The 16019-nt window shown below is 44.8% G+C and overlaps 1 protein-coding gene across 4 annotated transcripts in view; it reads left to right on the forward strand.

Annotated features, from left to right (window-relative positions):
* The window catches only part of Rras2 (RAS related 2), a 72351-nt gene that overhangs the window by 30006 nt on the left and 26326 nt on the right, over nt 1–16019 (forward strand). The window contains exon 1 of one of the 4 annotated variants that reach the window (XM_052200973.1): nt 401–422. The exons of 1 other annotated variant lie outside the window; for it this stretch is intronic. Coding sequence is in view for 1 of the 3 variants with exons in the window: in XM_052200956.1 (XP_052056916.1) it covers nt 15373–15462 (90 nt within the window). In the remaining 2 variants the exon portion in view is untranslated. Of the gene's footprint in view, nt 1–400; nt 423–15347; nt 15463–15754; nt 15778–16019 lie in introns of those variants that run through there. 2 more of the 4 variants (XM_052200956.1, XM_052200963.1) reach the window with 2 other exon arrangements.

The raw sequence follows: 16019 nt of genomic DNA on the forward strand, positions 1-16019 counted from the left end.
ACGCCCAGATCGCAGTGAGCCAAGTGTTTACTTGAATAGGTGGAGTTGGTCTCTTTTTTACTTGACCTCATGTACCCCAAAACTTAGATTTAATCTTAGCATTGAAATAAACTACTGGGTGTTTTTCATAAGTTAACTTTGACAATGTGGATGATTAGAAAAGTCCTGTCTAGAATCTGGATTAGTATTTGTCTAGAGATGACTACCATGCAATTAAAAACAAATAGTGCTTCCCACAAGCAGGGGCTCTCTCATTGAGCCGGATCCCTAGACCTGGGGTTTTGAAGCAGGATCGTTGTGGAGTTCTGGCTGACCCGAAACTCACTGTTCCCTGCCTCAGCCTCCCCAGTACTGGAGAATATTGTTGCGGTCATTCTTATTATCATCATTAAGAACTTTGGATTTACATAAAGCCTGAAAAGGTACTGTATAAAATTTCCAGATATCTTCATTCAGATTTCTGTGGTTTTTATCTGATGCCTTTCTGTTCTGGGGCCCACCAGGTTAAGAGTGTATTCCTCCAGGTCTTCTTGGGCTCCTCCTGGGTGGCTTTCCTTTGTTTGGATGGCCCTGGCTGTTTTCTCACGGCAAGCCTAGGGTTATGGGTTTGGAAGAGAGATCCAGAGGTAAAGCACTGTTTTCGTTACTTAATACCCAGGGTGCAAGCTGGAGTGTACTTTAAGATTGCTGGGGTGACTCTGACCCCTAGCTTCGGCCACATTTGTCTGTGAGTCCTCTCTGAGGACCTGCTGTCCACTTTTTTTTTTTTTAAGGAGGAAGCCATTGCATATCTACATAGAACTGTAGTATAAACATTTCATCTCTGGTTAGTGAAACTTACATTTTTATCAAAAACATGGCTACTCAAAACATCTAAAATGGCATTCAGAGAGGCTGGAGAGACCACTCAGTGGTTGAGAGAGAGTGCTTGTTCCCTGCTTGTTCTTCCAGGGAACACAAGTTTGGTTCCCAGCATCTACAGGACGCCTCACAAGGATCCATCAAGGAGATCTGACACCTCATGCAGGTACAAACAGGAAGAACACAACTCTGATATATAGATAAAATAAACTACATATCGTAAAAAAAGTTGAAATCTATTCAGAGATTTTATTTGGCAGAAAGACCAAGCTTTTCCTTATTGTAGTTTTAGCTTTTCCCACTGTAAGAGAGAGTTGCTCTTCCATCTATTTTGTTTGTTTTTGTTTTTGAGATGGTGTGTCCCAGCATAGCCCTAGCTGTTCTGGAACTCTATGTAGACCAGGCTGGCCTTATACAGATACCTGCCTACCTCTACCTCTAGAGGTTTGTTGTTGTTGTTGTTTTTTAGAATATGTATATGTATATATGTATGTATCTATATGAGTGTTTTGTCTGTCATACCATGTGTGAGCCAGGTGTGGAAAGAGGCCAGAAGAGGACCTTGGTTTTCAAGGCAGGTTTTCTCTGGCTTTCCTGGAACTCCCGTTGTAGACTGGTCTAGCTGTAGCTGGTATTATGTAGCTCCTGAGTGGCTGGTGTTAAAGGCACATCACACCTCCTTCATCTCCACTCCTCACGTCCCCGGATCACGTGGAACTGTAGTTACAGATGGTTCTGAGCTTCTGTGTGGGTGCCGGGAATCAAACTCAGGTCCTCTGCAAGAGCAACACATGCTCCTAACCACTGAGCCATCTCTCCAGCCCCTCTGCATCTACTTGTTCTGCCACCTAAGTGCTGTGCATACATGTGCATAGATGTATGAGATATATTAAGATAACTATATTAAGAGATACAAGTAAAGGGAAATGTGGGCTATCATTGGTCTTTAATAAGACCTGCTAATGTTTTGGTCTCTATTGCTTTCCCGAACTTCTTCACTTGTTACTTCTAAATTGAGGCCTTGGTTGATATGTAAATTATGCTTATAGACCAGAACAGCCCAAGACCCAAAATGCTCTAGGGAAAGCACCTTGTCGGAAACCCCCATTACAGTCGACCTCTCCTAGGAGTTCCCATTTGTCTCTTTCAATTACAAGGCTTACTTTATAATTAGATCAGAATTTCCACCTTAAATTCTCAGCTTCCTAGTTATCTGTAACTGCCCTGTGAGCCTGATTGTAAACAGAACCTTCAATGATGAACTTCAGTTGAACGATTTCAGAAAGTTAATAGACTTGCAAAATGGAAAATAGGTATTTAGTTCCACATGTTAAGTGGAATGTAAGAAGTAATTGAAAGAAGGATTTGTGTTTTAAAGATGAGGCCTATATTTTGTGTGTGTGTGTGTGTGTGTGTGTGTGTGTGTGTGTGTGTGTGTGTATGTATGTGTCTGTCTGACTGTCAAGATTTTTTTCCAGTTTTTCAATTTGGATGATTATTATTTTAAAGTAGAAACCAAATTCAAAATGAACAGTAAAATTTACTTTTAAAAAAATATTTTTTTTTTTGGGATAGGGTCTTACCTGTGTAGCCTTTGCTGGGTACATATAAGTGACTATGTATACCAGTTTGACCTCACCAAGATCTGCCTGCTTCTGTCTCCCTGGGGCTGGGATTAAAGCTCTGCCATGCCCCCTGCCCTCCGTGGGACCTTGATCTGTTCCTCAGGCTGGACCCCCGGTCTCCCCCACCCCCCATCCCACCCCCCACCCCCCCAGACAGGTTTTCTCTGTGTATCCCTGGCTGTCCTGGAACTTACTCTGTAGACCAGGCTGACTGTGAACTCAGAAATCTGCCTGCCTCTGCCTCCCAAGTACTGGGTTCAGGGGTGTGCACCACCACTGCCTGGCTTCCTTAGGCTGTTCTAATTCCTCAACTGGTATGACCCTTGCCTTAGCCACACCAGCAGCAGTGACTGGGACTATGGTGTGGACCTACACACCTGAGTTCACTGTGAAGTGGCTGCATCTGGTGTGAGTCTGTGATGCTGGGGTGAGCACAGGACCCGGCTCCAGTGCGCCTGCTGCTCTCCCACCGTCTGCACGCTAGTCCCAGTGCCTGCTCTTTCGTCTTTTTCTTTTTCTTTTTCTTTTTCTTATTCGTTTTCTTTTTCTTTTTCTTTTTCTTCTTCTTCTTTTTCTTCTTTTTCTTTTGTATTCTATTTGTATTTTTTTCCCTTAATGTATTGTAAAACATTAAGAAGCAAAAAGTAAGATTCCCCCCACTTTCGTTTATTGTGCGTTTGGAAACTGGTTCTCCAGTTTAGTGAAAGGAAATAAGTCTCATTTGCTCTCCCCGTAGAAAGCTGGCCGGTGGACAGTTAGCTTTCTATCTCAGTAGTTGAGGAGGAGAAAGTCCTTTTGTTATGTATTCCTCTTGGCTTTTAAATGCCCAGAACATTTAGGATGGTCAAATTTGGTAGGTGTGAGTTAGTTTCCTGAGGCTGCTCTGGCAAATTATCACAAACTTAGTGTCTGAAGCAAGGCAAATTTATATGCTCATTGCTGAAGGCTGAAGTCCAAGTTGTTGATCAGATGGTCAATTCTGAACTCTCAGAGGGAAAGCCACTTGCCCGTCTGCCTGGGTGTTCTTGGTCTGTCACAGCTCCCTCTGGTCTCCCTTCACATGGTCTTCTTCTGTGGGTCTTGTCTGTGTGCCTCAGTCAATGTTCTCCTTTTTCTCATAAGCATAGTAGTCACTGGCTTTAGTTCCAGCATGATCTCACCTTGAGCTTCTTAATTATATCTACTGAAGTCCTTATTTCCAAATAAGGTCATAGTCTCAGGCACCAGGGATGGGTCTGTATGTGTTCTTGGTACCCCTATTTCAAACCACTGCGACAGTGAGTTAGCCTCACCACAGATTTGCTAATAAGCAGGTGAGAGTACTTTTTACCAAATGTAATAATAGATATGGATTAGCTACGTCACACTCTAAATGCAATTTGGAATTCATTTTCGTGGTTTCTCTTCATGTGGCCTGTGGCTGATGTGGCAGTCTTGTGCTGTGAAATCAGGCAGAACTCACGCACAGACTATAATTTAAGCCTTTAAACGGTGAGAGCAAGGTCTTAAGTTCTGTGACTGGGCTGTTTTGTCTTGACTTTTAAAAATCTACATTCCTGATTATTTCTGTAAACATTTTTGTGGTTCCTTTTAATATAAGTCATGTTTGTCCCCACTTAAAGACTCACGGTCCACCCAGCGATCTAGCCTGAATTAACTTTGTGTACTACAAGAAGGGAACTTTTACAAAAACAACGGCACAACGGCAACTTGCCAATGGTTGTGTGAAATTAAGATTCGGGAGTGGAGGCTGGCCCAGCCTCTTTCTGAGGAATATGGGCCCAGCCTCCAGGCATGTGGTTTGGAGGGAGCCTGGTCAGGACATTCTCTCTTCTTCCGCATTCTGAGAGGATAGCCCCTGAAAGTGTAGTTCTTACTGTGGGAATGAATGGTGATGTGAGCTTCATAAAGCTGATTGTGAAGCTTCAGGTTAACTCACAGCTATCCACAGCTATACTGTTTGACATTAGTTTGTAAGAACAACAGCCCATTTCCCTTCTCATCTCTCTACCCACATTAGTCTGGTGTGGTATTTTGTTGCATGCATTTCAAGAAATGGTCATCTGTTCTTGTGCATGTGTTATCTATGCTGAAATGTAAAGTTCAGAAATGACACCACCAGCCACAGGCAGGAAGTGTCCCACAAGTATCTGCTGAATGAATGAATTTAGTATGCCATGGATACTGTGTGTGTGTGTACATGTACACAGGTACTTTCTCCTATTGCTATGTTTTGAGATTGAGCCTTAGCTTGCCCTCTGGCTCCACTGACTGAGCAGCAGGGCGCTGGGATCCATGTCTGGGACTCATACTTATTGAGCCACCACTTGCCCCACGGAGCCAACTTTCCAGCCCTTGGCTTGTTCCTTTTAGTGGCTGATGACTGCCCTGTGATGGATATGCTGAGGTTCATTTATCCAGTCATTTCAGGGGCATGCGGGTTATTACCTGTTTCACAGCAGCCGTTGCTGAGACACACTATGCTAGCTAGTGTGTAATGTGCTGTGGCTTTCCTTCATCTCTGTTATGTTCCCGGGAAGTACCACACTCGAAATACCTTACCGAAGAGACTTTCAGACTTACATTTCCTAAGTACTCTCCTTTTTATGGAGACAGGGTCTCACCGTGTTTGTTTTGACCTCCATTCAATCCCTTGATTTTGCCTTCTGAATGGTAAGATTAACCATGTCCGACCTATGTAAAAATGCTTTTTAAACCAATGAAACTTTTTTTTTTTTGTCAACAGAATCTTGAGAGAAATACCAGGAGTGATGTGCAGATGCAGACTGTCCTGATTGTGCCTGGAAGGTCCTTATGCAGGCCCTGTGATAGGAAGTATTAGAACCCCCGTGGCCATTGCCTGACAGAGCCGGAAGGAGAGCCGCATTCGGGGAGAGAGAAGAGATGGACACAGGCTAGGCAGTAAAGAACTTCCTTGTCTAGAACAGCTGTTTAACCCAAGGGAGCTGGAGTTCGGGAACCTAGGCCTCTCCTTCCGGCCTGCTATAGAAGCAGGTTACACAGCCGTCCTGTTAATCTCTCTCTTCCTGTTGCCTTGTCTGTGTGTTTAAGATAGAGCAGAGCCTGGTCCACACTGGAGGCCATGGAAGTGCTTTCTGTCGCTGTTCACAATGGCATTCTTACCACTGACACCTGTTTATCTTTGCCAACTTTGTAAAATACTTTCTCCTTCTCACCACCTGACTTTTTTCCTTAAAAACTTCTTTTTATTGCATGTGATTACTTAGCTAGGTGTGCAAGGGCACACACAGACCATGACATACTTTTTTTTTTTTTGGTTTTTTTTTTTTTTTTTTTTTGGATTTGGTTTTTTCGAGACAGGGTTTCTCTGTGTAGCCCTGGCTGTCCTAGAACTCACTCTGTAGACCAGGCTGGCCTCGAACTCAGAAATCCACCTGCCTCTGCCTCCCAGAGTGCTGGAATTACAGGCGTGCACCACCACTGCCCGGCAGACCATGACATACTTGTAGAGGATGTTTGCTAGCATCTGAGCCGATCGCTCTCTCCTTCCACCACATGGGTTTAGAGAGCCCCATGGCTCATCAGGTGTGGTGGCTGAGCCATCTGCACCTCCTGGCTACCATTTATCTTTGTTCTTTTCCAACAGTTTTTCAGTTTTCACCCCTCCCCCATGGCGTTTTCCCCACCCTCCAGTCCTCCAGCCCCACTTCCTTCAGCCTCTGTCTGACCCTAGGACTCCCTTCATTAGGCTTCCACTGTTATCCTTCTCTCCAATGTGCTGGTGACCCAGACACACAGCAAGTGTGACAGCAGAACTTGGGTCCTCTCAGTTCTCAAGTCTTCTCCTTCCTGCTGCCTGGGGAGGCTCCATAGTTGACAGTTAGGGGTGAAGTCCCTCTGACAGACCCTAAGTCCACATCCAGTTGTCAGCTACTGGCCTCTACACACACAGATCTGGCTGCTTCTTGTCTCTGGTGCAGCCACCGTCCTAGGAGAAACCATTGCTCTTCATGATTTATCCGAACAGTTTTTCAAGTAGGTGCCAGTTTCAAATGCCAGTGGGTTTAGCTCACTTTAAATACAATCCAGAGGTCTCACCTTGACCCACAGGAGGAGCCTGCCGCCTAGCTGACCTCCGGCTAGTTTTGCTTTCTGTGTGGCCACACTTCCTGTGGCTCCTCAGGCCATACAGTTGTTCCCTCTGGATCTTCTCTTTAGGAGAGCATGGCTCTCGCCATCTCAGCTTCTCTCATCTGTCATGATCAGCCAAGGCTTCTCTGGTCATTGTTTTCTCCCAACCACATGACATTGTCAGTCTCTTTTTTCTTCAGAGTTCACATCCCTATTAATTTATTTATCAGCATTTATTGGTTGATGGAGGTCCCTCTGAGAACCTGTCAGCAGGGTGAAAAGTCAGGCCTTCATCTCCAGCTCCTCATGTACAGTGTGGTTGGCAGGATAGCTTCACGGTAGGAGCAGACTGGTGAGAGCCGGGGCCTCTGACAGAGATTCATATAGAGTTTTGTTTTGTTTTTCATTTTATGTAAGGACACTGTAGCTGTTTTCAGAAGAGGGCATCAGATCCCGTTACAGATAGTTGTGAGCCACCATGTGGTTCCTAGGAATTGAACTCAGGACCTGGAAGAGCAGTAGAGTTTTTAGTTTACTAGAGCTCCTGGTTTTATAACTACAGATTTTTCTCTGTTCTAGAAGACTTAGGGAAAGAAATTGGGGTGTAGGACATTGGGTAGGTAGCTATGGATGAGAGATGGAAGGGAAGAAGGAAGTAGCAGCCGGGCCTCTGGTAGCAAACGTTACAGCACTGAGTGAGTTGCCATCTACCTGCAGACAAAGCAGCCATCCTTCTCTTCTAGGTTTGGAAGGGACAAGAGCCAAATTCTGAATTTATATTTTGAGCCAAGCCAATATAGGAAGTATGTTACAATATCACTTAATCTCCACAATGGACCTTTCAAATATGAATGGTTATATGTATTTTATTGGTAAGGAAATTACATTTCAAGAGATTAAGAAACATTCTTACATGGTCATGTAGCTTTTGAGTTGAGATGTCCTGGTCTGATGACCCAACAGAGGCCGTACTCCTTCCAGCATCTACTGTGTAACCTAGAGAGGGGTACATGGTAATGCAAGGCTAGAGAATTTTCCCATGTTGCATTTCAGTCTTAATTACAAACTTTGGGTGAGAAGTTATCATTTTTTTGGATTTGGTTTTTCCGAGATGGGGTTTCTCTGTATAGCCCTGGCTGCCCTGGAACTCACTCTGTAGACCAGGCTGGCCTCTTACTCAGAAATCCGCCTGCCTCTGCCTCCCAGAGTGCTGGAATTACAGGCATGCACTGCCACCACGCCCGCTAGTAGTTATCATTTTAACTTGGCAAGCAATTAACCTTGGTGTTCCTATGGGGATCTGGAATTGATTGTAAACCCTACAGCTAAGAAGTAGCAAAGATTCAACTTGTAGCAAAACTTCTCTTAAAATTTAACATCGTTTTTGACACATTGTATTAGCTAAATAGATCACAGTACCACAGAGGTAGGCAAAACCTTGATCAGAAAGAACAAATTCTTCTCTTACAGCTAAAAGCAAAGTGAGGGACTGGAACTAGCTTTTTTGAGTTTAATGTATCTGGGTCTTTCAAAACCCTTGTTTCTCTTTTCACTTGCTTCAAATTTCAAAAACTTGAAGCGATATTGTCTCCTACTCATGTACCTAGCTCAGTTCTTTCCATGTGTAGTGGAAGTCGATCACTTAGTTGTATATTTTCTAGAAACATTTTATGTTCATAGAGCAAATATATAAAGAGAGCATTTTTACTCAAGTGCATATGTTGACGATTATGCTGTGTTTGCACACCGAGTTATTCTGACTTGTTTTGCTTCGTGGTGTATGTGGATGCTACATGCAGGGCCGTCATCTGGGTGCTATGCAAGCTCTCTACCCTTCAGATACCCCCCAACCCACACTAAGGGCTATATTGATATGGAAAGAACCGAAGGATGATTCAATAATGAATGACCTTGAACATGTTGGCTTTTCAGATAAACATATTCCTAGTATAGATTTCTTGAAGTTAACTTGTTGAGTCAAAGTTTATCTGTTTATAATCACATGCATGAATATATGTGTGTGTATGTGTGTGAGTGTGTAAAACTAATTTTCCTGTGCTAGTGAAGGAACCCAAGTGGACTGCTTGATACCCCTAGCCCTTGTGGTTTTTTAAAACTTTGACACACTTGGGCCTTTACTATGAATGTAGAAACCTTGTTTAACCTTGAAACTGCTTTTGCTGTCTCTTTGGTCAGTAGCTGTTTATTTAGTTACTTTTCTTATGACTGAAAAAAGATACATGATCATAGCAACTTAAGAGAATGATCTATTTCTGTCATGGTTTAAGAGAAAATACAAAGCCCATCATGGTGGGCATGGTAGCAGGAACACGGGGCAACTGGACATACAGTGTTTTGTTAGTTGTATAGCAGAGAGGAGTGGATGCTGGTGCTTGACTCAGTTTCCCTTTTGTTCCTGTTATTCAGTCAGGACCCATGGGATGGTGCCACTGCATTCAGGGTGGGTCTTTCCTTCTTAGCTAAACTTGTCTGGAAATATCCTGTCTCCTAGGTGATTCAGTTATAGCGACAGTGAAGAACCATTGTACTATCTGTAATTAAGTTCATGACTGACTATGTCACAGGGCAGCAGGGGCAGAAAAAAAAAAGTACAGGCTATAAACTTTGATGTTAGCATTACAGATTGATGAATACAGCACATAAGTGATCTGGCAAATTTGTCCGCCTGTCTGTCTGTCTGTCTATTTGATCAGACCAGATCCTTCAAATCCTAGTTTTACCAAACTACTGACTGTGACCTTTGACAGATTATCTAACCATAATTAGTGAGCCTTGGTGATTTTATCTGTGAAATTGGGATAGTAATTTCAGTCATACAGATATAAGGCATGGTGCTGTTGATGGGACCTCAGATCTGATGGAAGAGTGAATTCATGCCCTGGATCAAGTGAACCTGGTGTACCACAGGAGTCCAGTGTGCCGAGGAAGCTCAGGGCTGGGCGGAGGATGGGATGCTAGAGTGTGATTACAGCAGTGGGAATTTCACTCTGGACCAGCAGTCAGCACACATACATGACTTGGTTTGTGAGGTGTGGCCACAGTTATTGCCTAGGATCTGGGTATATGTTGGACTTCAGAGACTTACTGGGGATAACAGGGCTTTGGGCCCTAGTCTGAGATTGAGAAATGGTATCCTGATTTATGGCAAGGAGATTTTAATAACAATGAGGCTCTGGGGGAAAAGGAGCACCAATTATTGTTTGGTAAGGGATTCGTATCCAGAATACACTTTTGTAGACTAAGCTGGCCTTGAACTCACAGAGATCTTCCTGCCTCTGCCTCCCCAGAGCTGGGATTAAAGTCATATGCTATCATGGCTGTCTGTAAAGTAGTTTCTCATTCCATTTAGAAGTAGACAGTGTTTTGAGTGGACATTCTTATGAAGAAGATACACACATGACCAATAATTATACAGATACTTAATATCCCATTAGGGAAATGCAGACCAAAACTTTGGTAAGGTAACATTTTGGTGTCTGATATTGGTGGTAATCAGAAAGCCATTAGACACACGTGAGATTCATGGGACACAAGGGCCTCAGATACATACAAATGCACAGGAGTGTGCAAGGCCAGCCTGGCCTACATGGATCTGCATCAGCCAAGGTTACGTAGGGAGAAGCTGTCTTAAAACAAAACCCAGGCTGGGCAGCAGTAGGTAGCACACACCTTTAATCTCAGCACCCAGGAGGCAAAGGCAGATGGATCTTTTGAGTTCAAGGCTAGCTGGTCTACAAGGTGAGTTCCAGGACTGCCAAAGCTGTACAGAGACCATGTCTTGAAAAACCAATCAACCAACTATCCAATCAAACCAAAAACCAAAAACCAAACCAAACCAAACTATCCCCCCCCCCCCCAAGCCAAACTCAAAAACAAAAAACTGACCCAAATAGTAGAGTTACTATATGGTCCAGTCACCATTAAAAATATGCTTTTGAAAAACGGACATGCATGCGTATTTTCTTTCACATATACTACAAAAACTAGTATTCATATATCTGCCCAAATTTGGCTGACCTGCAGATAGTGAACGGATGTAGTGTGTTTATATGTGCACTGGCATAAAACAAGGAATGGGGATGAGCATGAATGACCTTGAAAGAAAGAAGCCAGGCACAGACCATGTGCTATGACACTGTGTGCAGGAGATACTGAGAGAGACAGCAAGTGCAATGCTGGATTGGTGACTTTCGGGGCTACGGGGACAGTGTGGTGTTGCACAACTTCTAAAGACTGAAAAAGCCTAGAACGGACTTCAAACCACTAAAATGGCCTGAGAGATTGCTCAGCGAGTTAAGGTGCTGGTTGCCCCCCACGCCTGAGATAAATTCCCTAGAACTTACATGGTAGAAGGAGAGAACTGACTTTTGTTAAGTTGCCTTCTGCTCTTCACATGCGCATTGTGGTACGCACACACATATGTACATATGTACATTCAGACACAAAATAAATACTGTAAAAAGGGAAAAAAAAAACCACGGGAGAAGTATGATCAGATTCTGAAAAGAGCCTGGATTTCTGAAGAGATTATCATTGCAAGAAAAGATTTCAGAGAAGAGGCCAAACATACAAAATCACACGGGAGCTGGGACACCTTGTGATTGTGATTGGGAAGGTCACTGCCAATGTAAAGAATCAGGGGTCAGATAGAAACAATGGTCACCTTTTCTTATGTCAAGGTCAGATGAGTACCAAAGCTAACGATTCTAAAACTGTCTGTCCTGGCTCTGAGGCCCATGCTGACTGGCCGGCAGAAGACTTAGGGGACAGGGAGCAGGATCTTGGTATGGAGAGGCAGGGCTCAGACGAAGCCTGGAAAGTTGTGCACCTCAGAGGTCCAGCTAAGGCCTGCTGTTCAGGCACCATGGTTCCTGTGAGATGGAGGCAGAGAAAGCTGAGTTAGGGCGTGGCTGTGGGAGTGCAAAGGATGAGGGAGCTGTGTGCATGCTCTAAGAGTGAGTGTCTACTGAGCAAGAACTGAAACACACTGCAAGGACCTGCTTGAAAGGGACACTGCTCATAGGGGTGTGTGCAAGTGTGCGCATGCGTGCGTGCTTAACTTTTATTTGTATTGGTGTTTTGGCTGCATGCGTGTCTTTGTGAAAGTGTTAGATCTTGGAGTTATAGACAATTGTGAGCTGCCATATAGGTGCCAGGGAATTGAACCTGGGCCCTCTGAAAGAGCAGCCAGTGCTCCTCTTCTAAGCCAGGTTCCCCTCCCCCAGTCTTCCCTCCCTCCCTCCCTCCCTCCCTCCCTCCCTCCCTCCCTTCCTTCCTTCCTTCCATAATTTTATTTCTTTAGAAAGAGACACTGTTACTTAATTCAGACCCTTCACAGGGACAGAGTGATATGCAGCCAGGCTGTCCCTGCTGTGTAACTTCTTTCTGTACTCTAATTCTTTTTATTTTTGTTTTTTATATTTTTCATAGTGTCTCACTATGTAGCACAAACTGGCCTCAAACTCATGATTCCCCTGCCTCAGTACTACATGCTGGCATTATAGGCATGTACAGATAAACATAACTAGTTCTTATTCTTAAAAATTTATTCAGGATTTTTGTATTATCTATTGCAATAAAAATACAAAAATTACTATGAATTTAAAACTTAAAATTTTTTGGTTATGTTTTCTGTGTGTTTATGTGTTAGAGAGAGAGGGGTGAAGAGAGATATAGATAGGTTGAGGCAACTCATGGGGGTTGATTCTTTCCTTCCACCCCGTGGGACCAGGGACTGAACTCAGGTCTTAGGTTTGGCGGCAAGAGCCTTCTCCTTTGAAGACATCTCTTTGGCTCTGGCGAAAAGCTTTCTTATGCTACATGAACCAGGCCGTTCACCACTGCCGCCCATAGCCTGCTAACTATTATTGTCAGCTCCAGAAGATAAGTAGGTGGCTGTACAGGAACAAATGGTTTGTAGATGTGATTAGTGGGTTGGTGTGTCGCTGTGTAGGTGGGAACAGTTAAGCTTGTCTCATCCCCAGATGGTTTCTCTGTATGAGCAATGCTTGTGGCCATCGTGTGCGGTTTTCAAACTGCACGGAGAAGGTTTGTGTCATCTTGTCCACTCCGGTGTGAATAACCTGTCCAACAGGTTAGGATCGAGGAGGGACGGGGAGAAAGCAGGAAGAAACCTTTTACTTTCTCCTCCTGTGAGTTTGGACGAATAGAAGGTGCTTCGTAAGCCAAGCCTGTCAGGGAGCTGACACCTTGAACTTGTGATTTGCCCCGAGTAATTTTCCTTCCACAGAGAATAGAGCACATTCTTGTTTTGACCAGAACATTGCTGATACTTCCTTTTAATTCAGAATATTTGGGAGAGGGGAGGCAGTGCTGAGGGCTGATTCCAAGGCCTTGTGTGTTCCTTATTCAGAGCTTGGCTGCTGAGCGATGCCCCCAGCCTGGAGTTTGCCTTCTCTTAGGGGAACCGTTGATTATTAGTATGTTGCGGTAAACTGGCTACTGCAGTGTGCTCAGATCTACCCTGGAGTCTTTTACCTACCACTGAGGGGTGAGATTAAGGGGTCTGTGGGGAACTGTCACTTTTAATTTGGGAGTGGAGGGAACAGTGCAAGAGGAGGGTGCTAGGTGACTGAGCGTGAGAATGTTGTTTTTAGAAGGAAGCAGAAGCCTCGGAAGAGCCACGGGAGGCTCCTGAAGACAGTCCTCCTCCTCCTCCTCCTCCTCCTCCTCCTCCTCCTCCTCCTCCTCCTCCTCCTCCTCCTCCTCCTCCTCCTCCTCCTCCTCCCCCCAAGTCTCCATCCGGCTGGCTCTGCACTCTGGGAAAGCCAGACACCTACTTTCTGTTTCCTCTTAGGCCTTGGAGCCGATACTGTCACAGGACTGTATTTCTCACGTTCTGGACTATGGGCTCAACCACAGCTTAGAAAAAAAATCCCTGGGGAAATGAGACTCATCTAACTGACTGAGAAATAAACTGCAGTAAGCAGGCTCTCAGTGGACTGTGCTGTGCTTCCTCCTAGTAAACTAGTCGGTTCACCCACAGCCCCAGGTTGTGGTGAGGGGCGTGACAGGAGCTGAAGGTCTACGGAGTCCCTCGGGCCCCCTGGCTGGCTTTAGGCAGTCTGGGACAATAACTGTTTACTGAAGGCCTCAGTTTTGTTAATAAAATAAACTAAAAGGGTTCTGGACTTAGTGACCTAGGTCATATATTATGACCATGTCTGTAATTCATTCATTCATTCATTCATTCATTCATTCATTCATTCATTCAGCAAAAACAATAATCACTTGAGGACTATCAATCATATGGGAACATTTGACAAAGGCTAAAGAGGGCGGTGGTGAGAACAAAGGTTCTCTGTGCACTGACAGCTGCTGCTACGAGAGACTCCAGGAGGCTGCTCTGGGCCACAGCTGCCTGAAGCTGAGGTACGGTGTCTCCAGAGGAATTCCCACTTTGTTAGCAGATAGAGACTGCTGACGGCTAAGGGTCCTCACTAGCTCAGGGAATAATCCCCATCACTGACTGCCTTTCCCCACGCTGTATTTTGAGGTAGCTGTGTCCAAGACGGCAAGGCGCTTCTGTGGGGAAGTGAGACATGTGAGCTGTGCTGTGAGGTGTCAGGTCTAGGGCTGCTTGACCTGGGGAGTTCAGGGCAGGTTTTTTTAACTGGAGTGAAAATCTTTTTAGTTTAAGTAGAGCCCCGAAGATGGAGAATAAAGCATGTGGTGCCCCATTCTCCTCTCATTCCAAGGACTTTGCACACTTAGGTCACACTCACCTCCAGGGAAGTTCAGAGTTCAGGGTCTAACAAGGGTGTTTGCGGAGAGCTGCGATGTGTTTTGCACCTTTTTTCTACACCTAGGGGAGTACATGAAAGACTTGCTTCTCCCCATCTCTTTCCCTCCATCTCTCTCCCTCCTTCCCAAAGCCCCCATCTGTGTCCCAGTTCTTTCTTGAGGCCAGGAAGAGGGTGTCAGATCCCCTAGAGCAATGGTTGTCAACCTTCCTAATGCAGCAGCTGACCCCCAACCCTAAAATTATTTTTGTTGTTACTTCATAACTGTAATTTTGCTAATTTTAATGAATCGTAATATAAATACAAGTGTTTTCCTATAGTTTTAGGTGACCATGTGAGAAGGTGGCTTGACCCCCCCCCCCCTTGTTGAGAACGGCTGCCCTTGGGGTTGTTGGAGTTATACCCCTAGGGGTAGTTGTGAGTTACCAGAGTGACTGAGGATCAAAATCAGATCCACTGGAAGCTGTGGAGCTTTACCACTGAGTCATCTCTCTTACCCTTGGGGGTTGCTTTTGAAGTCCTCTTTATGTTCTTTATGTAGGCCAAATGGTGGGGCCTCTAACAAACGTTTTCTGAGAGCTTGGCCTTTTGGGTACACGTACTGGTCAGGTTGGGAGTCTACGGATCTATAGCGCCGAGTGGGCGGAGTGGGGGGGAAGGAAGAGGCTGGATGGTGAGACCTATATTTCCTGACTGCTGGGTGGGGCCAGCACAAAGCCACCTATACAGGGACACCATGCACCGATGGCTAATTGACAGATGACACTTGCACCAGGAGGGACCCATGAAAGCCTCTTTGATTCAGGGTTGGGAGCTGTAAACAGGTTTCACTAGAGGCCTGAGAGTTTTATGTCACACACCCCATTCTGGGGACTCTCCCAGGAAACCCACAGGCATTCATGAGAAAGAACATCAAAGTTCACTGGTGTGGTCTTTGACGCTCTCTGCACTCCTTCAGTTGCTACCTAGGAGCCAGAGATAATGCTGTCATGGGGCAGAGAGATGCAGAACGAAGGACAGTGCTGCCTTTGTGCTGCCACGCCCACCAGCGGTTTGCTGAGGTGGGGGGCTATTGCCAGGTGAGTGCTGGCAGGCAAATATGACCGAGACTTCGGATGAGGCACATTGAATGTTGAAACTAGAAAGTTCCTGAAAACCACTTGAAGAAGATTCTAGTTACAGGGTGAAAACTATGTAGGCTCTCCTGGGTTCTGTTCAGGAGCAAGGAGCAGCTTGTAGAAGGGCCCGGGGAGAAGCTGGCATTAAAGCCCAGCGAGGTTGTTTATTTACACATTTCCCATGTGCACATCTGTGAGAAGATCGACTAAAGGGGAAGTGGGGTAATGCGAGAGACACTGGGTTTGAGACAGTCCACCTCATGGCTCTGAAAACAGGTAGGTGTTCATTACACGTTAATCATACATTTTATATAGACATATATGCATATATGTATGTATATGTATTTTTATCAGATATGCCCCATTACTTTCCTCTTCTTCTTCCTACCTAGTCCCTCTTTATTTGCCTGTAGATTTTATTTTTATAACTCAGTTTCATGAGATTGTTCACAGGATCCTAGGTGAGAAATTACGATTTTTCTACTTTTTGAAGAGCCTTCTGTATGGCTGTGGCTGGA

This window comes from Apodemus sylvaticus, chromosome 1 (assembly GCF_947179515.1).
Source record: "Apodemus sylvaticus chromosome 1, mApoSyl1.1, whole genome shotgun sequence".
Classification (NCBI taxonomy): domain Eukaryota; kingdom Metazoa; phylum Chordata; class Mammalia; order Rodentia; family Muridae; genus Apodemus; species Apodemus sylvaticus.